General features: G+C 46.3%; 1 protein-coding gene across 3 annotated transcripts; it reads left to right on the top strand.

Moving 5' to 3' along the window:
- Positions 1-71: 71 nt before the first annotated feature.
- Positions 72-23,726, top strand: ARFRP1 (ARF related protein 1; the record flags this gene model as incomplete). Of its 3 annotated transcripts, none has more annotated exons than XM_081917355.1 (8): positions 72-228; positions 4,101-4,200; positions 5,396-5,483; positions 6,008-6,090; positions 7,318-7,399; positions 9,724-9,794; positions 20,793-20,893; positions 22,723-23,726. In XM_081917355.1, exons 2-8 carry the CDS (start codon positions 4,108-4,110, stop codon positions 22,808-22,810), a joined length of 606 nt encoding a protein of 201 aa, XP_081773481.1. In that variant the 5' UTR covers positions 72-228; positions 4,101-4,107. The 3 variants fall into 3 exon arrangements, with proteins under 3 accessions (XP_081773481.1, XP_081773483.1, XP_081773482.1); XM_081917356.1 differs by lacking the exon at positions 72-228 and adding an exon at positions 450-526; XM_081917357.1 differs by lacking the exon at positions 22,723-23,726 and having other exon boundaries at positions 20,793-20,897.
- Positions 23,727-25,958: the final 2,232 nt, after the last annotated feature.

Below are 25,958 nucleotides of genomic sequence, written 5' to 3'. Positions count from 1 at the left end.
TGTGCGTTTATGCCCGACTTCGCGCGCGATGCACGCTGGGTATTGTAGTGCTGGGCTGGCAGACGACCTCGGAAGCCGCCGCGTGGCGCGGGGGAGAGGAGGACTGCGTTTCCCAGGGTGCCCTGCGCGGGGCGGCCTTTACCACAGCAGGAGGAGGAGGAGGAGGAGGGGGTGGTACGAGGAAGGCGAGCAGCAGCCGTTGAAGGCGGCTTGGCTGAGGTAGCTCAGGTAAGTCGTGCGGCCTTCCAGAGACTCACCTGGGCAGGTGAGCCTGCCCCGCCCCCGCCCCGTCGACCGTTACTCTTCGGCGGCAGCGGGTGGAAAGAGGTGCCGGGGCTCACGCCCCAGCCGAGCTGCCTGGAGTTCCTCAAAGGGGGGCGCGAGGAAGCGCCTTCTGCGCATGCTCGGGTCCATTCAAGAGGGAAACACTTCGCACATGCTCAGAGGCCCCTCCTTGTCGACGTAAGAAGAGCTCTGCAGGATGAGGCCAGTCGCCCGCCTCTCGTTCCAGCCTCCTGTTCTCACGGTGGTCGACCCATAGCTGTCAACTTTCAGATTTGAAAATAAGGGATCAGCAGCCTCGAAGATAAGGAATCAGCAGCCTCACCTGTCCTGGGGAGCCTCGAAGATAAGGGATCAGCAGCCTCACCTGTCCTGGGGAGCCTCGAAAATAAGGGATCAGCAGCCTCACCTGTCCTGGGGAGCCTCGAAAATAAGGGATCAGCATCCTCACCTGTCCTGGGGAGCCTCGAAAATAAGGGATCAGCAGCCTCACCTGTCCTGGGGACAGCCTGCGGGATATCTAACTATCCGGGATAGCAGCGGGAAACGACACTGGAATAAGGGAATTTCCTGCAAAAAAAGGGAAGGTTGACAGCTATGGGTCGGCCAGATGCCCATTATGGGGAACCAGAAGCAGGATCCGAACCCAGGAGCCGCCCTCCTGTGGTTTCCACCAACTGGTACTCAGAAGCATGGAGGCAGAGAGCATCGTGGCTAGCAGCCTTCAACAACCCCCACCTCCATGGATTTATCTAATCCTCTTTAAAAGGCGTCCAGTTTGGTGGCCAGCCCTGCCCCCTGTGGCAGTGGGTTCCACAGTTTACCTTTTTTGTTGTTTAGTCGTGTCCGACTCTTCGTGACCCCCTGGACCAGAGCACGCCAGGCACTCCTGTCTTCCACTGCCTCCCGCAGTTTGGTCAAACTCATGTTCATAGCTTCAACAACACTGTCCAACCATCTCGTCCTCTGTCGTCCCCTTCTCCTTGTGCCCTCCATCTTTCCCAACATCAGGATCTTTTCCAGGGAGTCTTCTCTTCTCATGAGGGGGCCAAAGTCTTGGACTCTCAGCTTCACGATCTGTCCTTCCAGTGAGCACTCAGGGCTGATTTTGATCTTCTTGCAGTCCACGGGACTCTCAGGAGTCTCCTCCAGCACCAGAATTCAAAAGCATCCATTCTTCGGCGATCAGCCTTCTTTATGGACCAGCTCTCACTTCCATACATCACTAAGTTTAACTTTAGTGAAGTGCTTTTAAAATTCTGCCCTGAACCTTCCCACACTCTGCTTCCCTGGATGCCTCTGAGTTTGAGTGTCACGAGAGAGGCATAAAACCCTTTTTTCCTCTGTCCGCTGTGTCCATGCCATGCATAGTTTTATAAACGTCTATCCTGTTGCCTCTTGCTCACCTTTCTAAGCTGAAAAGTCTGAAACATTTCTTCATAGGTTAGTTGCTCCATCCCCTTGATCATTTTGGCAGCCCTTTTCTGGTTCTTTTCCAACCTTACAATAGCTTTTCTGAGCTTAGGGGGCCAAAGCTGTACACAGTACTTCAATTAAGTCTGCACTATAAATTTTTATAACAGCATTATGATATTGGCAGTCTTATTTTCAGTTCTTTTCCTATTCCTAGCATGGAATTTGCCTTTTTCATGACCACTGCACACCAGGTCAACATCTTTATGTATATCACACAAGTACAAGTATGTAAAAAGTGTAATGTAAATTCCTCCATTCCCCACTTTGTTGCTTCACATATTAGTTACAATGCCATGATTTCTATTTAATATATTTGTCACCATTCATCCAAAGATCACAGAGCGTCCGTTATAAAAAGTGGATATGAGAGAGAGAGGTCCTGCCCCAAGGAGCTTACAGTCTTAAAATGTATTGCAGGGATGATAAAGAGGAAAGTTGAGGGTAGATGGTCATGCAGAATTCAGTTCATCTTGTGGTGCTGGAAAACAAACACTGGGTCTGAGTCCTGCATCAAGTTAAGTTCTGGTTGAGCTAAGAGGACCTGACAAGGGATGGGAAGCTTCAATATGCCTTGGACCTAGAGGGAGAAAATCCAGTTAGTATTGTCTATAATAAATCGTTTAAATTAACTGACAAATTATTTACATAATTGGAAATCCAGCCCTTCTTAATGGACCGGGGAAGCTTTCTCTGCTGTGCAGAGTCCTTTGTCCCACCTCACTAAATATTTGTTCCACCTGGGACCTTAACCTGGATGGAGATAGCAAGTGCTCTGGTAACCTCCCGTTTAGGCAACATAGAGCGCCAGTCTCCTTAGGATCACCTGTTTCACTGCATGTTTCCTGCAGTGTGGCTCAGCTGCCGTACCTGCAATAACAAAATTCTGTTCAGGGATTGTATTATCACGATGACTACAAGTTACCAGTGCTTTAATGCATTGAGGTCACTTCCTCAGGGGACGATCAATTGTGATGTAAACGAGAGAACAGCGTTGCAAATAATTCAGCAGAAGTTACCAGCCTGCAAAAAGATACCTCCTTGCTTGCTCTGACACTTCACAAGCACACTCACTCACTTATTGCATGACATTTCTTTCTTTTTTTCTGTGGCTACCACAGCATTTCTGTGCGCTCTGGGTTCCGTCACAGCGTCCCGTTTTGCCAGAAGCGGTTTAGTCATGCTGGCCCCATAACTGGAAAGCTGGCTCCCTCGGCCTGAAAGCGGAAATGAGCGCTGCGCCCCATAGTCGAATTTGACTAGTCTTAACAGTCCAGGGGTCCTTTACCTTTTACCTTTACCTTGAAGCTAGTGCTTCGAGGCTGTGATAGAAAATGGACAACTTGCACTTTATAGAAATGCTTTAAATGCAACTTGTGCATTCCAAGTTTTTAGTCAGCACCAGTAATTAAAACATGATACTTCAGTGACTGCTCAGTTATGTACTTGTATTCATGAAATGAACTCACACCTAAAATAATGAATGATTTAATGGCTTTCTCTGTGGTGTAGCGGTTAAGAACAAGGGACTCGTAATCTGGTGAACCAGGTTCGCTTCCCCGCTCCTCCACATGCAGCTGCTGGGTGACCTTGGGCTGGTCACACTTCTCTGAAGTCTCTCAGCCCCACTCACCTCACAGAGTGTTTGTTGTGGAGGAGGAAGGGAAAGGAGATTTTTAGCCGCTTTGAGACTCCTTAGGGTAGTGATAAAGCAAGATATCAAGTCCAAACTCTTCTTCATCTTCTGTGTATGTAATTAAATAGAAATTCTTGCAAAGCAAATCTAGGAATGCATGTACTCTTTTCACTAGATGCTAAACATAGTTACATGTAAGAAAGAGACCACAGGCTTATCTGCCTTGGTTCAGAAGGCTGATGTTATCTTTTTCAAATAGGCTATATATGTTCATGGGGAAACTACACCACCTGCAGCTGGTTCTTTTTTCATTGTGTTTTTATTTTCTAGACAACACTGTGGTTTTGAAACATCCTCCTACCTACACCACAAGAACGTTGGTGTTGTACTGAGATGAGGCTTACTGTAGCTGAGGGTTAAAATGGCCGGGTAGTTGTAAGCGTGACGTTGGTGCTCTCCCTGCAGGACTGGTTCCCTTCCTTCCAGCAGGCAGGTAGCAGCTGACCTGACTGCGGTCTGCATGATTGGCCCCTGCTCACATCAAGTGAACATGTTTCCCCAAGGTGCAGAAAAGTCGTTCTTGTGTTGTTTGGGCGGCATGCATAGGGCCTCAAGTCATGTCCTCCTGAGATGGGTCAGGAACATAATGTGCCTGTATAGGGGGAGGACACATTTCTAGCAATCTAATATTTGATATTTTTACTTGTAGGGTCAGGATGTATACACTGCTATCCGGGCTTTACAAGTATATGTTCCGAAGGGATGAATACTGCATCTTGATCCTCGGACTGGACAATGCTGGTAAAACGGTGTGTTCCAATGCTTGTTTGGTGGAGGAGGAAAGAGAACCCTCTCCTCTTCCTTGCTACCTTGTCTGGTTTCATGTATCATGTAGTAATTTCCAAGGTGCATAGGTAAAATGAGTTAATCCCGAATTCTAATTTTAGGAGGATAAATCCTTCGGGCAAACAGCACACAATTAGCATCATTAGGTCAGCTGTCCAACCCCCCCAGATCTTCATTGGTTTGAGTTTCTATTAATTTTCTTGCATAATAATATTTTTGTTGCAAGCAGATATAAAATGAAGGGTCTCAATCGTCTTGGGTTTTGGTGGGTAAAAGTTTCCTCAGAATTCCTGTAGCAAAGGAAACCAGAGCAGAAGGCAAGAAAGACCTACTGAACACTGTGGACTGTTTCATATAAGACTACAGTGGGAGGCAGGGGGAAATTGCTTGAACTTGGGGTGAGTCTGTTATGCCTGGTTTTGGGTGATTGCCCCCCTCCACCCACTGCAGTCCCATCCAACATGGCCCATGATGTTTTGTAGGTTTCACTAACCCACTGAAGAGGGGGTGTTTTTTGGGGGGGGTGCAGGGGGAAATAAGGGGAAATGAAAGATCCATGGCATGAACTTGCTTTCTGCTCATACAGTGTTGGAGTAAAAAAAAGGTGTCTAAGGACTGCCAAACTCTGGCCTGGTTTGAAGTGGAAATGGCTTCGTGCAAGCTCTGGGAGAGGAAGTTGTGGCTGCCTTGTTCCTTGGTCGTTCTGCTGTGCGCTGAGCTCAGTCGTGGGTTGGCTTAGCATGGCATTTGAATCTGGGCTCGTGGTTTACAGACAAACTGTAAGACAAACCATGGCTTAGCTCAGTGAAGCAGTAGAATGATAGTTAGGGTGGGTTGTGAGACTCCACACCTCTGTCTTACTAATGCTTTATTCTGTCCCCATGTTCTCGGTTATGGATCCCTGCCCCTCTTTTCCCAGTTTAAATGTTGAACTCCATAATATTCCATAAAAAGGAAATTCTTATTTCAGTGGAGATTATGTAAGATTGCTAATTTGGTCACAGAATTTTTCGTTGTTGGCTAGCAGCAGCTAGATTTGATTGAAGAGCTATAAATCTTGGAATTCCAGTTTTACAATAAAGTTTTCCTGTGTCCCAGAAAGCACTTAGTTTAATGACCTGTTTTCCTTCTCCCTCCCCTGCTTCCATTTTTTTCCAGACCTTCCTTGAACAGACTAAAACAAGATTTAACAGGAACTACAAAGGAATGAGTTTATCCAAAATCACAACTACTGTGGGCTTGAACAGTAAGTGAATCTAGTTTGGTCAAGTGAAAATAAGGTTTAAGATGATAAGAGTTTACCTTGGCAGGGTGGGGAACTATTTAAAAAAGTTTTAAAATGGAGTTTGAGCAGCTGCTTGAAGTATCCAAGGCCATGATATATGCATTCTGAAGACTGCCAGGGGAAAAAGAATACAGCTGTCCATTCACAGAGTTTTCTCTCTAGCCTATCCGATTTAATTAATGACTCTGCACTTTAACAATTTTTTTTTCATTGTGGGCACTGTCAACTCTCCCTCATTGCTTGCCCCCTATCCCTGCATCAGGTTTCAGGTGTTTCTCATTGGCTTTGGAGCAGTGGTTTTCAAAACCTCTCTTCCTAAGGAAATAAATCAAACTTCTATCTCCCATCGAGGGGCCTCTGCATCTTGTGGAGGATTCTGGGTAGTTTTCTAGTGGTGGTTCCTGACAAACATCACCTCTGGGGGACTTTTGGATTTCTCTTTGTACAGAAAAGAGGCCCATGTTGGGTTATTGTCTGTCTTCTAGTTGGCACTATAGATGTGGGCAAAGCCAGGCTAATGTTCTGGGATCTTGGAGGACAAGAGGAGCTTCAATCTCTCTGGGATAAGGTAGGGATGACAGCTGTGTGTTCAGAAATGCCTTGCCATCTTCATAATGGTCCCTTTGAAATTTGTAGCAAGAGAGCTCCCCAGTTAATTGCGCTTCCCAGTCAATGTGAGCAGCACACAAGGAGTTGGAGTCAGACTGAGTTCATTGAACTTGATCCTCACCGAAACCCAATAGGACAAGTTAATCATGACTTGACTTGATTTAATGGGGAATGAAGATCCACAAAGTCCGGATTCAACCCAAAGTGTATTGGGACCATCAGACAAGACTCATGCAAGAATATAGACTATGCAAATGAAATGTCTTCTCTATGCAATCCCACTAATTTCTTTACAACAGTGGGGGTAACTGGGAGCTGAGGACTCTTTCATCATAGTATTTATGTGGGCTTCAAAAGTACATCTTTTCCAGTGTTGCCTGGTGGTTAGGGTGTTGGACAAGCACTGGGGAAGCCTGGGTTCATATCTTCACCTAGCCATGGGCTAGTCACGACCTGTCAGCCTAATCTACCTGACAGTTACTTGTGAAGATACCCTACACTGAGTTCAGGAAGGGAAAAGGCTGGATATAAATGAAGTAACTGTGTATTTGTAGCATGGAATCAGAGCCTAGTTAAGTTAAGAGCTTTGCAAGAACAATAAATAGCTTTTATCAAGGCTATCAAGTATTGAAAATGTAGTGTTGCTTTTTTTCTAATAAAAGTAAAGTTTTACTGTCCCCATAGTTTTGTTTTAATGACCCAGGAGAGCTTTATGTTTTTGCTCTGAAAACAGTCAATAATCTTGTTGATGTCCATTGGTATATATGTATGTATGTACTTACAGTATTTATAGTTTTGTTTAACAAACTGTATAGATAGACTGTTTTATCCTGGGAATTTAACATCTGCTTGTTATGTGCAGCTAGTTTTCTTTCTGTGACGCATTTATAGCTACATACTTTGTTGCACTCTTTTGCATAGTTGCCAATGTTTCCCTTTTTTTAAGGGAAATTCCCTTATTCCGAATAGGATTCCTCGCAAGAAAAGGGAAAAGTTGACAGCTTTGGCTTCTGCTTGTAGCGCAGAGCATTCTGAAAGGACTGCGTGTTTGCAGAGAATTAATTGTGCAGGCAACTGTGAGTGGCAAGCAGCTGGGCAGGATGAGGGTTTAGTTTCTTCTGACCCTGCAGTCCCATGAAATAGGTGAGGAGAACAACTTGGTTTAGCTCCTCTGTTGTGTTTTCAGTATTATGCAGAGTCCCACGGCGTCATCTACATTATCGACTCCACCGATGAAGAAAGGCTTTCGGAATCCAAACGAGCTTTCGGTGAGCATGCGGGGAGTTTTCCTGGAATTTGTCTGTGTAGGGTGGGAGGGGCTTAAAACTGCTTGAAACAAGAAGAATGTATTCCTGTGACTTCGCCAACCGCAAAGCAAAAGTTGAAGCCCCCAATTAAGTCCAGAGATGTCCAAGTAAAGATATGTGTTCTCCCTCTCCTTGCAGCACAACGTCATTTTAAAGGTCAGTGCAGCTAGCTGATTACATGGTTGGCCTTTTCAACATAGCTTTCCAAATAATACACTATCATTTATTTATTTAAGAAATCTGTATATATTGCCATTCATCAAAAGGTCACTGGCTTTTTACCATACACATAATAAATTACAAATAAACACAGACTGTAATATTTGTACAATACGAAAACCTAAAGCAGTAATATAAATAAAATTCAGAGGGTGGAATTCAGCTAGCAAGCTCCGCCACCCCACACAAGGACTTCTGTGTTGCAAGAGAACTTTCTCCCTTGCACTTGCTTCCCAGAATTGGCTCTTGGGGTGGGAAAACACCTAGAGCAGCATGGGGGGAAGGAGAGGGCAAATTGTTCCGTGAGGCAAGCAGAAATACTTGTGCTGATGGACCAGTCTGCTTGCCACTACGTTGAATTCTTCCCAGCAGCAGTCAACCCAACAATAAATTCCACAATTTACCCCCTGTGAAAAAAGACAGTCTAATAACTTCAGTTATTATCTACTCATTTCTGATGCAACTATAAAACGGAATAATAATAATAATAATAATAATAATAATAATAATAATAATAATATTTATTGTCATTGCCCCCTCTCAGGGACAACGAAATTACTTGGCTGCTCCATCCACCCAGATAGGGCACTCCACTCAAAATCAGAACAACTATAAAAACACTAATTAAAACAATATAATATAATACAGCAAGGAAGATTAGATGACTTTCAAAGTCCAGGTTTCCCATTCAGGGCTGAGATCGCTCTGGAGAAGAAGCTGTTCTTGAGATGGCTCGTTCTTGTCATCATCGTCCTGTATCTCCGTCCCGACGGCAGGAGCTCAAAGAGACAGTGACCAGGATGCGATGGATCTTTTACTATGTCCAGTGCCTTCCTATGGCACCTTGTGGCATAAATCTGCTCTAAGGTGGAGAGTGGGCAGCCAACAATGCTCTCTGCTGCCTTAACAACTCTGCACAACGCCATCCTGTCCTGGGTAGTACAGCTTCCGTACCACACACATAAGCCATAAGTGAGCACGCTCTCAATGGCACAGTGATAGAAGGCAAGCAGCAGTTTCTGTGGAAGATGGTTTTTCCTTAGGATTCTTAAAAAGTACAGTCTCTGCTGTGCCTTCTTCACAAGCCCCCTTGTGTTGACACTCCAGGAATACTTGTTTAACAGCAGTTTTATGAATAACAGCAGGAAGGGGGAGAGAATCTGCAGGAGGATAGCTAAAGAGCCGAAACAGCGTGCAAACTCCCAGAGTTGCTAGTTTTCCTGGAACCCCTCGTTTAACTTTTTTACTCCAGATGTTCCCTTCGGCTGTGCATAGACTGCAGTTTAGTTGCGGACAATTGGATCAAAAGTGTGATATGAATGTATAGGGGAATATCTAGGTTCCCTTACTGGAGGCCAATAATAGCAAGGCAATGAATCGATAAGCATTTGTTTGCACGTGCAATGTGGGCAACCCCAATGCAGAAGTCACTGCGAAGGGTTCAAATGTAATACTAGTATAGATATAGCAGTGTAAAATAATCAAACCCACTCTTTTAAGAACACAGTCTTAAAGCATCATTTCAGGAACACTAACCAATTAGCAGCTTGTACCTTTTTATATGCACATTTACTTCCCTTTGTTGCTACCCTATTTTACACAATCAGCCATTTTCATTGAAGCTTCTAAAGCATGATTTGTTGCATTCTCCTAACTTCTGATGTCTGCAAATGTTTTCTTATCTCTAACATAGCTTGATTTCTCCCTTCAACCCTTTCAAATATGGCCTTGTTTTCTTTCCACCTAGCAGTTTCTCTTCAATACAGTTTAACTAAACGATTTAACTATTTCAGTCCCTACAAATGTCCTCTTGCCACTGAGTCCTCAGTGCAAAAGTGTTTTCATTCTGACATACACAGGATCTCTGTTAATGGCTTGTTCCAGAGAGGAACTTGTAGTCATTTTATTCCGCCCTGGTCTTCTTTTACTCCCATGCTTCGCTGAGCTAAGCCAAGGTTCGGCTTAACTTTCCATCCAAATGTATGTTTGTGGTTAACCTGTCCTTGACTACAAGCTGTGGCCAAGGATATAACCCAGTTCTCTTCTCCCTTTCATCTTCCTCACAGAGAAGATGGTAACTAGTGAAGTCCTGGAAGGTGTTCCATTGTTGGTTTTGGCGAACAAGCAAGACGTGGAGGTGAGATCATCATTTGTTTCAAAATCGTTCCCAGTTAGTGTTGTTTTAAAATTTCTAATTAGTATCTCAGGACTACTTTTCTGTTGCCCTCTAAAGTAGCTAGCAAAGTTGAGCACAGCTAAAATATAAAAGCAACAATAAGGGGGAAGAGAATGTCATAAGAATTCAGCAGCAAAAAATCTATAAAATGGAACAGAAACTAGGTCCCGCTTTCCATAAGGATACATACGTCTTTTCACTGATACATAATCAGTAATCTCAGGCTGTCCCTCTCTGGCTGCTTCTGTGACTTTCTAGTTACCAGACATAATTGCTGTGAGCTACACATTTCAGTAGCCTCCAGGAAATGCGACCTGAAAATTTTCTGTCCTTCCTTGTGCATTCTGTATAAACTGTGGCTGTTGGATGTTTGTAGTGGTCTTATGTCAGGTGACTCAAACCAGGAGAGGTGGTCTGGGGTGCAAAAAGCAACAACAATGCATTTTCTTGGAGGGGAGCTATCCTGCTCTGTCTTGCTCTTCCCATTGCCTCCAGAAAGTAGGGCCAAATACAGCTTTTTCTGTCTCCTTCCGTGGGAAGGGGTTGTTGTGCTGGGATTGTATGTGTTTGCCTGACAAGTGTGTTTTTGGTGACATAGGTATCAGTTTAAAAGGTAAAGGGACCCCTGACTATTAGGTCCAGTTGCGGCCAACTCTGGGGTTGCAGCGCTCATCTCGCTTTACTGGCCGAGGGAGCCGGCGTACAGCTTCCGGGTCATGTGGCCAGCATGACTAAGCTGCTTCTGGCGAACCAGAGCAGCGCACGGAAATGCCGTTTACCTTCCCGCAAGAGCGGTATCTATTTATCTACTTGCACCTTGACGTGCTTTCGAACTGCTAGGTTGGCAGGAGCAGGGACCAAGCAACGGGAGCTCACCCCATTGTGGGGATTCGAACTGCCGACCTTCTGATCAGCAAGTCCTAGGCTCTGTGGTTTAACCCACAGCGCCACCCGTGTCCCCTAGGTATCAGTTTACTGCCCCATAACACAGGAAGCCCAGCCCTCCAGTGGTGAGCATAAAAGCAGGTGCATTCAGAGCAAAGTCTCTGGGAGGGAGAAACTGCTGCCCTCCAGTGTTTCTGGATCCGCACTCTAATCCCTGACCCTGAAGCTCAAATCTATCCCAAAGCTGATCTTTCTTCAGTTTTGACTGTAGTGAACGAATATGCAAGAAAAGAAGCGTTGCATGCTAGGGGCAAGATATGTCATACTCTTTGATGCCCTGGCTGTGGTATCCAGTGTACTAGGAATTCTGATGTAGCCGGTCTTCCCTCCCCTTGGCTGTGCTGGTTGGGGCTGATGGGAGTTGAAGTTCACAATATCGGGAAGGCACAAGGTTGGGGGAAGAATGGCACTGTAGCTTTCATTAATCCCAACAGCTGCAGCGCCCACATGCTGTCCTCTAGGGGGAGCCAGTCACTCATTGAAAACGGGATCTAGACTGTACAGTACCATTCAGCTCTGCACCTTGAATGTCCTCTCTGACTCTGTGAACATGCGCACACATAATTTGTGCCGGCGGATGCGCACACTGATCCAGCCGAGACTCTCACTTCATTCACTTGATGGTTTGCAGTCCACAAGAGCTTATGCCAAATAAACATGTCACCCAATTTAATGTGGCAACTAAAGGTCTTCAGAGTTCCGCTGCAGAAACCTTTATGCATACAGAAGTAAAATGTGCACATCGAAATCTCCGGGCTGAAATGCATCTATCATCGAAACAAGGAACAGCAGTCTCCTTATTCCCCGTAGCTCTAAGATTCTCAGCAGCTTGGGCAGACAGAGCAAACCTTTTTTGGAATTTCCTCTCAGAAGGGTGGTGGCGATTACTGACATACATACAAAGGAAACGCTACGTTTCTGGCACCATTTTTTCCTGGCATTCCGCTTTCCAGATGCCTTTTGTTTAAAGGTTGTAGCCTGACTCAGTGGCAGTACTAGGTGGGTCCTGCCCAAAGAAGGTGCTTTGAGCAGTCTGGAATGTGGAAGCGAAAATTAAACGAAGAACTGGGTCATGCTTATGAATTCTTTTGTGCTTGCGTCAGATGTTCCACTCCGGTTTACGTTACGCACGTTTCTGTAAAGAATTGGCAAAAGTGTTGCAACGAGTGCCTGCGAGGGATGAATTCCGGCATCTGTGGAATGTGCCAGACCAGCGTGTGCCCTCACACCACAAACAGACTTGCACAGAGGACTTTAGAGCGATCTCTGTTTCCCGTGGGGTGCCAGCCAAATTGCTAAGCCTGATGGGGGACCCAGGGTGGGCTTTAGCACATGGTTCCACGACTAAAGGAAATTCAGCCGCATCCCTCCAAGCTTAAAAGTCTGCCATTGCTGGGGCCTGCTCTATACCCAAAGCAAAAATGAGGTGGTGAAGTGGACAGGGTGCCATTTCTCCCATGTGAAGAGTGCATCGCCCCCCTGCGATGAGTGCCTAGTCTGAAAAAAAAAGACTTAACAAAGCAGGGAGAAAGAAGGCTTATTTTGGTTTTCACTAGAGGAACATTTGAAACCAAAAACTATCCATCGCAATCTATAGAACTCGATTCTGTTTTTTTAAAAAAGATATTTATTAAGATTTTATAGACAGAAAAGGGTTACAGAATAAAAAAGAGAAAAGATAGAAATAAAAAAGATACAAAAATACAAATGAAAAATACAAAATACCGTATTTTTCGCTCTATAAGACGCACCAGACCACAAGACGCACCTAGTTTTTGGAGGAGGAAAACAAGAAAAAAAATATTCTGAACCTCAGAAGCCAGAAAAGCAAGAGGGATCACTGCGCAGTGAAAGCAGCGATCCCTCTTGCTGTTCTGGCTTCCGGGATAGCTGTGCAGCTTGCATTCGCTCCATAAGACACACACACATTTCCCCTTACTTTTTAGGAGGGAAAAAGTGAGTCTTATAGAGCAAAAAATACGGTACATAAAAAGTAGATGAAAAATTAAAAAAACAATTAAAAACAAAGCAATCTTTTCATGTCTTATGTTTCATTTACTTATTTTCCTGACCTCCTCACGCCTCCCTTTTTTGTATTCCAGTTCACATGGTTAATTCAGCAAATCCTTACCCTCTTTGTTTTTATCTTAATTTTATATCTTAACATATTGAGCTTCATATTTTCATCTAATTATCAATCCATTTTTACATATTCTTTTAACTTTGTTGCTAAAGCCATTTCATTTCAATCCTACATCATTTTAACATTCATTAATTTTACAGTGTTTCTGCAGATAGTCTTTAAATTTCTTCCAATCTTCTTCCACCAACTCTTCTCCCTGGTCTCGGATTCTGCCAGTCATTTCCGCCAATTCCATATAGTCTATCACTTTCATCTGCCATTTTTCCAGGGTGGGTAGATCTCGATTCTGGGCTGCGCAGGTAGACCCAGGCTTGATTACACCTGAAAACACTTGGGCAAAGTTTCTCTTTACTTTGAGGAGGTTCAGTTTGGAAACTCTCCTTTTGTCTCTAGCCATTCTGTTTGCTGGAACTGTTTCAGCCCCCCGCTGTCCTTTTGGGCGGCAGCGGCTGCTGCTCTCTCATAGATCGTCTAGTGCAGGGGTCTGCAACCCGCGGCTCCGCAGCCGCATGTGGCTCTTTTACACCTTTGCCATGGCTCCGGGGCGGATACTAGCAAGGGGAGGAGGCGCATTGTGCGCCCCGACACTCCCCACTGTGGCGGGCGCTGTACTGACTGTGACGTCGCATGGGGGCGGTGCGTGCGTTAGTCAGGCACCGTCCCGACGTCACCTTCCCGCCCGCCCGCTACATTGTAAGGGGCATGTACGCTGGTCACTGCATTGAAAGGGGGTATGTACGCTGGTCACTGTTTTGAAGGGGAGTGAAGAACACACACACACACAAAAAGGTAACTTGTTAATTTAACGTTTATTTCTATGAGGAGGAGTAATTCTGAGGGGTCAAACAAATAAATAATAAAAAAGTGTCAAAAAAGTTATTTTTATAATGACGAGTTTTGCGGCTCCCAGTTTTTTTTCCTTCGGAAACGGGTCCAAGTGGCTCTTTTTGTGCTAAAGGTTGCAGACCCCTGGTCTAGTGTTTGAATGCAGCAGCAGTGCTTGGCTGCAGCAGGTCTTGTGCCAAAGTTTTATATGTGATTCCAGGATTCCAGTTGGCTGGTCAGATGCTTCATGAGGTTGAAAGCAGCTGTCAGAGCTGCCTCCAGGTCCCAGCTCACAGAGGACCAACGCTAGCCGGTTGTAATGTACAAAAGTCTTTATTGAAGTTCAGTTTCCATTTACAAGCCGCAGCGTGCAGCTCTACGTCTTAGAACCTAGACCGGCGAAGCTCCGTCTGAGTCTCCGCCCCCTATACACCAGTTTAAGACTCTATCCTTACTCCACCTCTTCCGTTGTTCTTTCCTCCTCTGGGTCCTTCTGCCCCCCGGGGTCTCCTCCTTTCTGGACTCTTCTGACGCTGACCCCCCTGACTCTTGTCCCTCCTTCCGGCGGGCTTTAGGACCTGGCTCCCTATCCGGGCTACCTGCTGTGCCGCTCGCCTGTACATTTGAACTTGGCGCGCGCGCCCAGCCTCCAACTTTCCTCTCGACCGTTTCCGCGCTCTCCGATGGAGGCGTGGTCAATCCTGACTCATCTCCTCCCGCTGGTGGTGAGCAGCCTGATCCCGATACCTGGGACTCCTCCCCCCCACTGCGCTCTGGTGGGGAAGCTGGTCCTGATTTCCAACTGCTGCTCTCTGAGTCCCCTCTGGCCCCTTCTTCCTGGGGTGTCCCCCTAGGCACCCCCCTTGCTCTGACCATGGGCGCCCCCTTCTGTGAATCTTCCAATTCGCTGGATAGACTCAGGGAATTCCTCGGACCACTGTCATCGCTTACGCTCCCTTCGGATTCCTCCCCCTCGCTCTCCATTTCCTCCCTCTCCTGTGCCTCTGCTCCTCAGCCCCTGACAGCAGCGCTGTGTAGCTTTCCTTGGGTTGCATCCAGCAAAGCCGTCCCATTGGCACAAGGACTTCTCCCTGTGCAATGGGATTGTTTTCTACCTGTGCCACCTCCCCCCAAAAGGATCTGCTCCAGAGAGTTGGGGAACCTCTATGTCAGATGCTGATGTGGTTGTTCGAGAGCAAACAGGCAAGATTCCAACCTGTCTTTTCCAGGCTTTATTATAGTGGTGCCCCGCAAGACGAACGCCTCGCAAGACAAAAAACCCGCTAGACGAAAGGGTTTTCCGTTTTGGAGGCGCTTCGCAAAACGAATTCCCCTATGGGGTTGCTTCGCAAGACGAAAAAAATCTTGCATCCCCCCTTGGTTTTTTTCCGCTTTTTTCGCCCTTTTCTTAAGCCGCTAAGCCGCTTATCAGCTGTTCCGCTGAAAAGCCGCTTAACAGCTGATCGCTGGAAGCCGCTTGACAGCTGTAGCGCTAATCCGCTAAGCTGTCAGTGGGCTTGCTTCGCAAGACGAAAAAACCGCTAGACGAAGAGAATCGCGGAACGGATTATTTTCGTCTTGCGAGGCACCACTGTATCTGTACAAACTATTTTACAGTGCAGAGCGTCACAAGTCCATTTCTGCTCAGTCACTAGCAGAATCTGGGAGTGGGTGGTCCTTATACCTTCCCCAGCATAACAGTCGTGTGACCCCCATCCTTCTCCTCCCCTCTCTGCGCGCAAACCTACTGCGCAATGTGGGCGCTGGCAAAAGGGGACTTGCCTCCCCTCCACTTTGCTCAGGCTCGGTGTTGAGGCTCTCCCTAGCATCTTCTGATCCCTGCGCCCCTTCCCCACTGGAGGCAGGGCTTCCCTCCTCGCCAGAGGAAGAACTGCTTTGCAAGATCTTTGTTGTTGTTTTTTTAAAAAAATATTTATTGAAGTTTTGAAAGATTACAAAAATAAAGAGAAAAAAGAAAAGACAGAAAACATAAAAACAATTTAAAAAACCCAAATCAATCTTTCTATAACTTATCTTTCATTTGCTTGTTTCCTTGACCTCCTCACACCTCCCTTTTTTGTATTCTAGTTCAATTAGCCATTTCAGCAAATCCTTTCCATCTTTGTTTTTATCCTAATAATTTATCTTAATACAATGTAACCGACTCTTCTCCCTGGTCTCGGATTCTGCCAGTCATTTCCGCCAGTTCCATGTAGTCCATCACCTTCATCTGCCATTCTTCCCGGGTGGGTAGATCTTGTGTCTTCCAATACTTTGCAATAAGTATTCTTGCTGCTGTTGTAGCATACAACAGATCTGTTTTGCAAGATCTTCGGAGGCTCCCTGTAACACAACTGCCCTTCCACCTCTCACCTCTGAGCTGATGGCAGTTCCCTGACACTGCAGAACAGACTGAGAGCAGCTTATAGAGGAGGAGTCCTTGAACTAATGTGACATCTTGGTTAGATGCAGTCCCTTTAAAAAATAACAATGGTGCCCATTGCTAGCAAAGGCAAGAATTCCAGCTGCTTACTCTCCATGCCCAGGAGGCCTTTTCTTGCTGCTTCTGCTGCAGGGATCTCCACACAGGAACACATTTGCCAGGGACCAAGGTTAGCAGCCCATGACTCCCACCTTGTTCGCTATAGGGACTAAGGTGGGCTTTCTTCCCCAACCTCGCGACGTCCTGATGTTTTGGACCATAACTCCCACCAGCTCCAGTGAATTGTCCAAAAAACCAAGAGCGTGCGAAGCTGAGGAAGACAGGGTGAAATAGTGGGGTTTTTTTTTACATATTGAGGTTGATGTTAACTGAAGAATTGACCTGCTGCATCCTTAACAAAGCAACTTTTCTTAAACAAACAAACAAAAATGCCAGTTGTATTTTTTAAAGAGGCGTCTTCCTTTATTTCTGATTTGTTTTCGTGTTTTGGAAAGAAATTAAGAAAATTCTACCGTGTTTTTCCAGGATGGGAGCCAAAAACAACAAAAGAATGAGGAATAAACAAACGAAATCATAAACTGTGTTTGTCCAGAAGAAATTCTCAGTGAGCAATAAGTTGGTTTTATTAGGATCAAACCAAATAGTGCTGAGTAATAGTGAGCAACTTCCTCTGAATTCTTCTTCCTATTGGTGTTTTGCGGGGGGGGGGAGAAGAAAAAATAAAAAGATCGGCCCTGTTCTTGGATGATGTGGCACTTAATTTCCAACCGCTAGGAAGTGCCTTGATTGGCTCATTTTACAAACACCGCATCATCCAAAATTTATCTCTGGCTTTGCTTATACAAAAGCTGCAATGTTTACTTTTTACTTCTATTGCTGGCCTCAAAAGGAGAACCCATGTCCTTCACTTAAGGTTGGAGACAGATCTGGCTAACAACTGAGGTTTATATTATTATTTTAATTGGGGGGGGGTCCCAGCAAACATATTAATAAAATAAATCCAACACATCCAGATCAGAGTCAGATTAAAGCGTAGCCATGCATTTCTCCATCTTTCACAAACTTAACTTTTGAAAGCAAACTGATCTTCAGAAGACCTGGGCAGGAAGCTTCCGCAATAGCTTATTCTAGCACCAACATGGGGTTCTGTATTCAGCATTATCCATATATCACTAGGCCATAAGGACCTCCCTGGCAGATCTCAACTTGTGAGCAGGACAGCATCCTCCCTTCAGATAATTTGGTCCCAAGTCGTTTAGGGCCATATAGAGAAAACGTTGAACTGGGCTCAGTAATGAGTTGGCAAACAGTGCAGATCTTTGAAGGGTGGTCTTCAAAAATTGGTGTCAGCCATTCATTCATTCATCTCAGGATCCTTGGTTTAGCCAGGTATCTACAGCATTTAGTGACTATTTCGATTAGACTACATGTTCTCTCCATCTTGAGACCTAGTATTAATGCAAGCTATTAATGTTAATTAATTAATGCAAGTATTAATGACTTCAACATCCAGCATATAACACAGTTGCCTAATGTTATTCATCACAATTTCCCCATTTCACAATAATGATTAATTAGCTCAGGCATCAAACCTGCTGAATGCATCAAATTAAAAATACTTTACCGGTATTTGACTTTTCAGTTGAGGAGATTGTTTTTTACTGGTCAGATGCCCAATTTCTCATTCCCTCGTGACTCCCAGGCCACTCCATCCCTATCCATTTATAGCTGACAACCTTTGACTTGCCATTACTTGCGAGTTTGCTGAGGCTCCACCTCTCTTGTCTTGCAAAGGAGGTGGGGGGGGGTGTCAGGGCCGCTGAAAGCCATAGCTTAGTGGTGCAGCATCTGTGTTGCATCATCATCACCATCCTGCCTTTTCCCCAACAATAATAATAATAATAATAAATTTTATTTATATCCCGCCCTCCCCAGCCGAAGCCGGGCTCAGGGCGGCTAACAACAAGATTCAAGGCAACTTACAGCTAAAGATAGACATAGCTAAAAACTTACGAAAAGGCAATAATTAAAAAACAATTAAACATAAGTCCAATTACTTACCTGGCAGGGGAGATACCATGATCACAAACATAAGTCCAATTAAAATATAGACATTTATTATTATTATTATTATATATAGAAAAAAAATCACATACAAAATGTCCCCGGTTCAAATCCGTGGCATAACCTGGCAGGGCTGAGAGAGGCTCTCTCTAAATCCCTTTTCAGTGTAGCTATGATGGGGCTAGATGAGCCCATAGTCTGCCTCTGCAAAAGGCAGCTCCCTCTGTTCCTAGGGCCCCAGACCCCCTGCTCCGTCTCAGTGTCTTTTGATGTCAGGAGCTGGAGTGAGGCGTGGGTCAGCAATAAAAGCGCCCAATGTCAGTGAAGTTAAATCTTTATTCCAGGAAACAAAAGAGTGCAGCCTGGTGAGCACAGCAACCCTTCCCAGTAGGTCTTCGCTGAATGAGGCAGTTGTGAGGACTGAAGGTCTGTGTCTTCCCACTGCTCCCTAAGACTCCTCCCCATCCCAGGTCCTTCCCTAGCAATCTCCCCCTCCTTCATCTAGTCCCTCATTGCTCTGCCCTCTTCATTCCTCTACTTGTTCTGGGAGACCGGGGGGGGGGGGAGAGGAGCTGGTCGCAGCAGGAGGGGGAGATTCCCTGGATTCTTCAGCATCCTATCTCATCTCTATCTCCTGGCCTTCCTCCTCTCCTGCCTTTGGGTCTAGACCAGGGGTCAGCAGACTTTTTCAGCAGGGGGCCAGTCCACTGTCCCTCAGACCTTGTGGGGGGCCGGACTATATTTTGGAGAGAAAAAAAATGAATGAATTCCTCTGCCCCACAAATAACCCAGAGATTCATTTTGAATAAAAGGACACATTCTGCTCATGTAAAAACACCAAGCAGACCCCACAAATAACCCAGAGATGCATTTTGAATAAAAGGACACATTCTACTCATGCAAAAACACGCTGATTCTCGGACCATCCGTGGGCTGGATTTAAAAGACGATTGGGCCAGATCCGGCCCCAAGGCCTTAGTTTGCCTACCCATGGTCTAGAGCAGCCTTTCTCAACCTGTGGGTCCCCAGATGTTGTTGAACTACAACTCCCATCACCCCTAGCTAGCAAAGCCAGAGCTCAGGGATGATGGGAGTTGTAGTCCAACAACATCTGGGGACCCACAGGTTGAGAATCGCTGGTCTAGAGACTACCCTCTGGCACAGCCGCCTCCTGTTCCCTAAACCCTATTACCTTTTCAGCTTCTGACACTTTCTCCTCCCAGTCTGCTCCCTCTTCTGCTTTTGACCCCTCAATGTCGTCCCACCACCACCAGTCCCCTGGCTCTGAGCCTTCTTCCCTTGGGGGTTCCTCAGCTGCTGCCTCCCACCATTCCCCTTCGTCCAGCCAGTCCATAACAACTGACCAACCTACTCCTCTGTAACAGTTGCTTTGGGGAGTGCCAGGACCTCCTCTGAAGACAATTCCTCCAGGCAGTTAAGGATGCTGTAAATGACGTGCTAATCTCCTTTGGAAGGTTCCGCCTGCTATCTTGGTTCAAAATGGTGTCTCATCGGAGCAAAACAGAGACCCAGACCCGCTTCTCGATCTCAGGGTCCATATCGTGCAAAGTTTGCTGACAATATATGAAGAGTTGTCTGAATGTCTAGAGAACAGAGGGACAAACAATTTCCCGAGCTGAAGAGATTTAGTGCTGTTGAGTCCAGAAACCCTCAGGCACACAGCTGTGTTAATGGATCTGCCTGGAAAAGGTTTCCTAAGGATTGTGCAATATCTAATATGCAGCATGCTGGTTCTTTTACAGGGACACCTTTGTGCTCTTGTGTACTTATTGTTATAACGTCATGCTGCTCCATTAGCTAAGTGGGGCCGGTTCCCATCCCTTTGTCCTTAGATGACCTGGACGCTTTTACAGGAAGGAATGTTTTAGACTTGAGCTCCAAGCATTCTGTGTCTACCCCCCCAGCACACAAAGATGATATATGCAAGACCACACACAGACTTAAGAGACGGATGCAGGAGCCTATCCGGTCTCCTTTGGCATTCAGAGTTCTGGTTCCGACTTTTTAAAAAAAGCCAAGCTGTTTAGTATCCATATACCTATACTTTGCCGGCATGAACCTGTTCATGTGGAGGTCCTGCCCTGTATTCTGCAGTTACTGGAGGTGCATTAAAAATAAAAAGTTGGCTATTAGGAAACGTGAAAAAGCAGAGTTCCCGGCAGCATGGCGCTCTGACGCCACATGTGCATTTGTTTACAGATGTCCTTGTTTCTGCAGAGAATAGCCTTAATGACTAAAAGGGGCTTAGCATTACATTGCTTCTTAAATATGAGCAGACTCACGCTTTGGCTAGGCTTCTGAGTAAAGTAGAGTTGCACAATTCTCTCTGCGGCTTGTGTCTGGCAGTGAGTCTGGCCTAGATGATTTTCAGGTCCTTAGAGTTTGGCTCAGCGCATAAGCTGATCCAATATATCTTGCCCTGGCTTCCAAGTCCAGGGAGACTCGCTGCAGGTGAGCGAAGGAGGTGCTTTGTAAAAGGACAAGCCTCTGACAGTTACTCCCGCGTTTACTCCTGCAGAGCTGCCTGTCCATCCCTGACATCAAAACGGCTTTTAGCGACTGCATCAACAAAATCGGGAAGAGAGACTGCCTGACCCAAGCCTGCTCTGCGCTGACAGGGTAAGTGGAGAAGGGCAGCCCATCAGTGCTCTGGTGCAAAGCAGCAACAAAAGAGGGTGCATGTGGATGCCGTCATAGGCTGGAGAAGTATGAAGGCAGAATCCTTCCACTCTATCACGGTATAGAGAGGAAATACCTGCCCCCGCCTGTAGTTGCACCGTGTCCCCTTGAGGTTGAGGGGGAGGACTGTTGCCAGATTGCCTTCTGACTGCACCAAAGGAGGTGGCTTACATGGGAGGCTGATGAAGCATAGCGGCTGACGCTGCATCTGATCTCAGCCACTAAATTCGCTAGCTGGCCCTTAAGATCGCCGAGCGACCTGTGTGAGCTGGCAAGGAGTGGCAGTGCTGAGCTACAGTCGGGAGGCAAACCCTGGCAAAGAACAAAGGAGTGATTAAACCAGGCTTATGAACAAGCTGACAAAAGTGGGAAGCCCACAGAAATACCCACTAGCCTGCATTTGTGTGCACGCTGCAGAGAAGGGGAAGCCAGCACCGAGGCACCACCGGGGTGCCTTTGGCAAAGGGACAAAGGGCTCTGTCAGATGCTGTTGGTGCTTGCTCGTGAGTAAGCAGGCAGGACTCCGACCTGTCTCCGACAGGTTTTATTGGTGCAAACTATTTACAGTGCAGAACCACAAAGTTCATGTCCATCTTAGTCACTTGCAGAATCCGGGAGTGGCCCCTTCCGGTTCCCCCCTCCCCCAGCATAAGAACTTAGACACCCCAAGTCTCTGTCTCCCCTCCTTCCGTTTCACCCCTCTGCGCAGGTTGGGTGACGGAAATGGCTTGTGTGCCCCGTGGCCAGCCGGGCTGGGAGAGGCGCTTGGGCTCTCAGCAACATCTTTGAGCCCTCTCCTCGCTTGGCTGGCCCCTTCTCTCCACTGGAGGTGTGGCTTTCCTCACCGCTGGACGATGAGCTGCTCCTCAGAAGCGTCGGAGGCTCTCTGTTTCCTGCTGCCTCCCTTCCCTGTTCCAATGGCAGTCCCCTGACAGGTTCCATCTCCTTCGCCGCCAGCCTGCTGTGTTTCTGTCCTAGTTGCGGAATATGAAACCTCCCTTCCTCCAGGGCTCACAATGGAAACCTAGAGGGCTGGCAGCGAAGGAAGAGAAAAACCTGGACTTCCCTCACTTATTCCTGCCCTCACCTGCACTGACTTCCTGGCCACCTGTGGCTACCCAGCAAGGTGACCTCGAATAAAAATGACCCAGCCTGTGATATGCAACCTTTTAAGTTGCATGACCTGGAGCATCAAGAGCCCCTGTGTCATGTTATCCTATTATTATTATTAGTAGTAGTAGTAGTAGTAGTAGTAGTAGAATTTATATAGCGTGTTTGCTCTCAAAAGGCACCCTTCTGCAGCATAGATGTAGACAGCAGGAGATGGGAAAGGGAAGGGGCTATGGGGAGACCCTAGCCCCATGATTCCCAAATTGGGAGGTACCTGGGGGCGTGTTCCTCTAGGGGAGTGCTAGAAGTGTAAATGACAACCAGACTTTGAAAAGCTGGTATCAAGTTTACCGGTTTTGTTAAATGAATAAAACTAAATAATTTTAATTGGATTTTGAATAAATGTGCAATGAGTTGTTACTGTATTGAATTTTAAAGTGTTGTCATCTTCTTTAGTGGGTCTGCAAACCGCTGTTCTGAATAATGCTTTTTAATAGGGTGGGGTGGGGGATGAGTTTATGGAACCAAGGGGGTGGTAGCGTCAAAAGGTTTGGCCTCACTGCCCTAGAGAGTGGTGGGAAGGATTTCTGAAGGCAGAAGGAACACTGCAAAGATGAGGGTGATAAGTGGTGGCCTTGTCTTTTTTTGTGTGTCCTCAGGAAAGGGGTGAACGAAGGGATCGAATGGATGGTGAAGTGCGTGGTGAGGAATATCCATCGCCCCCCCAGGCAGAAGGACATCACGTAAAGGACCACTGAGGAACTGAGCACTGGACACCTTTGTCCCGCACAGACTCACGGCTCTTTCTCTATCTTTCTCCCTCCCCACCCACCCTCTCTCTCCCAACCCCAACCCCCAAAGAGATCTGGCCTGGGCTCAAGGCATGAATGTCCTCTTTTGGTGTCTCACAAGAGAGCTCCTTGACAGGAGAAGTCACACCAAAGTCTTTACCCTGTGCTCTTAAGGGGTGTGACCATCATCAGCTGTGCTTGTGCACCTGCACACTGTAAGAGTGCAGGCCTTGAGCTCCTTCTGTGTCGCTTTTAACCTGTGGAATTGACTGAAGGTCCTTGCAATGGCTAATCAGATGGAAATCGGTGTTTGGATTCGATTGGGAGAGGGAGGGCAGGGACTAACATCCCTATTTGCTGTTGGGAGTTGCCTTCCCAAATCCAGAATTGCATTGACGGGAGACCCAAGGGTGTTTGTAAGGCAAAGAGGGGTTTGGTGTGGGAGATGACGGTTCCTTTGTAACAAAGAGAACATGTCACAAATCCTACGGTGGGACTGAGGCATCACTGGGGCTAACTGGGAGTTGTGGTCCACAATATCTGAAGGGCACCAGCTTGGCTGAAACTGCTGTATAGGGTCAAAATTGAGTTTTGGGGGGTCTTATATTTCCAGTTTGTTTTGCTGATTGATCTGCAGCATTGCAGAGACCAAAAGCCAAAGCCTGCCCTGTGATTTTGTGCTCCCACAGTGGTCTTTGCTAGAGGGAAGCTGTTTTCGGAAGACATTTTCTCTCTTGTCTCAGTCAAATGAAGAAAATTGTGGTTCTTCTGTATCTGGCTGGCACTGAGATGCTCTATGTATTTCCCCAGGGGTCCAGGGAGACCACACAGGGATTGTTGTTTCAATAAAAGTTTCATATTCCTCTGTACAACTTTGCAGAATTCATGGCTCCCTCTCTCTGGCAGAGCTGCTCCAATATCCCTCCTTATGAATGAAAGTTGCTCGCCCAACCCTTTGCAGCTTCTGACTCCTGCTTTACCTAGATTATTCATTCATTTGTGATGCGAATGGCCTCTGAAATGCCCTCTCTCTAGGGCGGCTTTTGCCAAGCTAGCTCGGCCTGATGGAAGCTTTAGTGCAGGGGTCAGCAACCTAAGGCCCATGGGCCACAAGCGGGCCACGGGGGTCGTTTAACCGGCCCACGAGCTGTCCCTGAACCGAGACACCTGCTTGGTGAGTCCCTGCACGCTGTGCTAAACCAGCATGGCGCGAGGACTCACTTTCGTGGCGTCGGAAATCACGTCTGTGCAGACGCAGACACCAGAAATCGCGGGCACGAACCAGCCCATAGAGGGATCGCCGCTGGAGTGAACCAGCCCGGCCCAGGCAAGGCACACCTTGCCAACCCCTGCTTAGTGTGAAGCATCTGGATGGTGCTATCTTGGCATAGGCTGACCTGGAGGCATGACTGATGCCAGCGTTGTCATCATTTTGGTGTCAGGTGGAACCTGTCCATTTATCCAGGCTTTTTGAGTGGGCAGGGAAGATTAGAAATTCCATTATGTCTGCAAACGAGGAGCTGTGATTGTAGCTCTGACTGTTCCCGCCGCCCGCCCACCCAAATTCTGTACAGTGGTACCTCGGGTTACATACACTTAAGGTTACATACGCTTCAGGTTATAGACTCCACTAACCCAGAAATAGTACCTCGGGTTAAGAACTTTGCTTCAGGATGAGAACAGAAATAGTGCAGTGGCGGCCCGGCGGCCCTATTAGCTAAAGTTGTGCTTCAGGTTAAGAACAGTTTCAAGTTAAGAACGGACCTCCTCAATGAATTAAGTTCTTAACCCGAGGTACCACTGTATCTGCTTTCATAAATTGTGGTTTTACTCTGCTGCAACCCACCCTGAAAGCATCAGATGATGCAGGGAGAGGGGGCCTAGAAATTACCTTATAAATAAAGAGCGTTTAAATTGTCTTTATCCTGCTCTTCCGCCAAAAAGAAGCAGCTCCCAGGGCAGCTTAATACAGATCAATACAAACAAGACAAGTCCTTGCCTTCAGGCTTACAATAATAATAATAATTTTTCAAAAAACACGGCACACAAGGAAAATGGGTTGGGGAGGAGGAGGATAGAAGCAAACTCAGGTTTAACCTCCTGGTTGCCAGCTCTTTAATGACCAGCTGGGGTGGATGAGTTCAAGGAGAGGTGCAGCCAAGGAGTTGGTGGTCTCTGCTGCAACAGAGTGTTTGCTTCTTTTGGTTTTTCCCCTGCTGTCGGTGACCTTTCTGACCTAAAGCCTCTGCTACTCCTGTTTTGTCAGCTGTGGGTTACGTTTTCCAGGTGACTCAACAAGCACCTCTCATAATTCTATTTGCTCAGATCCAAATTACTGATTTGGATACGGTATGATTCATATTTTTATAAATATTCCTCTCATGAAATGTTGAAACCTGTTCAGACTCAACCTTACTATTTTTGAACCCTACTCTGAAGCAGATTTGCTGTTCCAAATATTTTTTCCAGTAATCTGTACACGCATTCATGCTTAGAACACAAAGAGCGCTTCTTGCCAGGCTTGGTTCTGCCGAAAGCCTCGTTTTTGTAGTATCGCAAGAAGCCCAAATTGAGTGACCTCCAGTTGGATTGCGAGAAGAGGGTGGGCCGCAAGGCGTTTGTTTTTTTCTTCATCAATATTTCTCTCGAAACTGGCTGAGTAAGGTTTCCCAGCAACGCTACACACCCTTCTTTCTCTAATGAAAATTATGCATAGTTGAAAAGCAGATTTTTCCCCTCTGCCAAGTTTTGACTTTTAAAAAACCTTTGGAATTTATTTTTAGTAAGGGAAGAGGTTGGTGGAGAGAACAAGGCGGGAAAGAAAGTCATCGGTGAGGACCCAGGAGAGGAATAGCTCTTGGCGACGGAATGCATTCTATATGCTTCCAAGAGAAGACGATGCAGGAATGTAATGTAAAAGTGCTGTGTAAAATGTATAAAATATTACTGGAACAGGAGACAAAGGATGAGCAAGTAAAATCCTCAGTGCTACATTGGGCAATAGATATTGGTCACAATATAGACATGGAGGCATGGGAACGATTGTGTAATATGGATATAAAATTTACAGCATGTTATGGTCTAAGAGAAAATGATATGAAAAT

This window comes from Podarcis melisellensis, assembly GCF_964234715.1.
Source record: "Podarcis melisellensis genome assembly, chromosome: 6".
Lineage (NCBI taxonomy): Eukaryota > Metazoa > Chordata > Lepidosauria > Squamata > Lacertidae > Podarcis > Podarcis melisellensis.
Note: the sequence above shows the minus strand (reverse complement) of the source record. Positions and strands in the feature narration are given on the sequence as shown.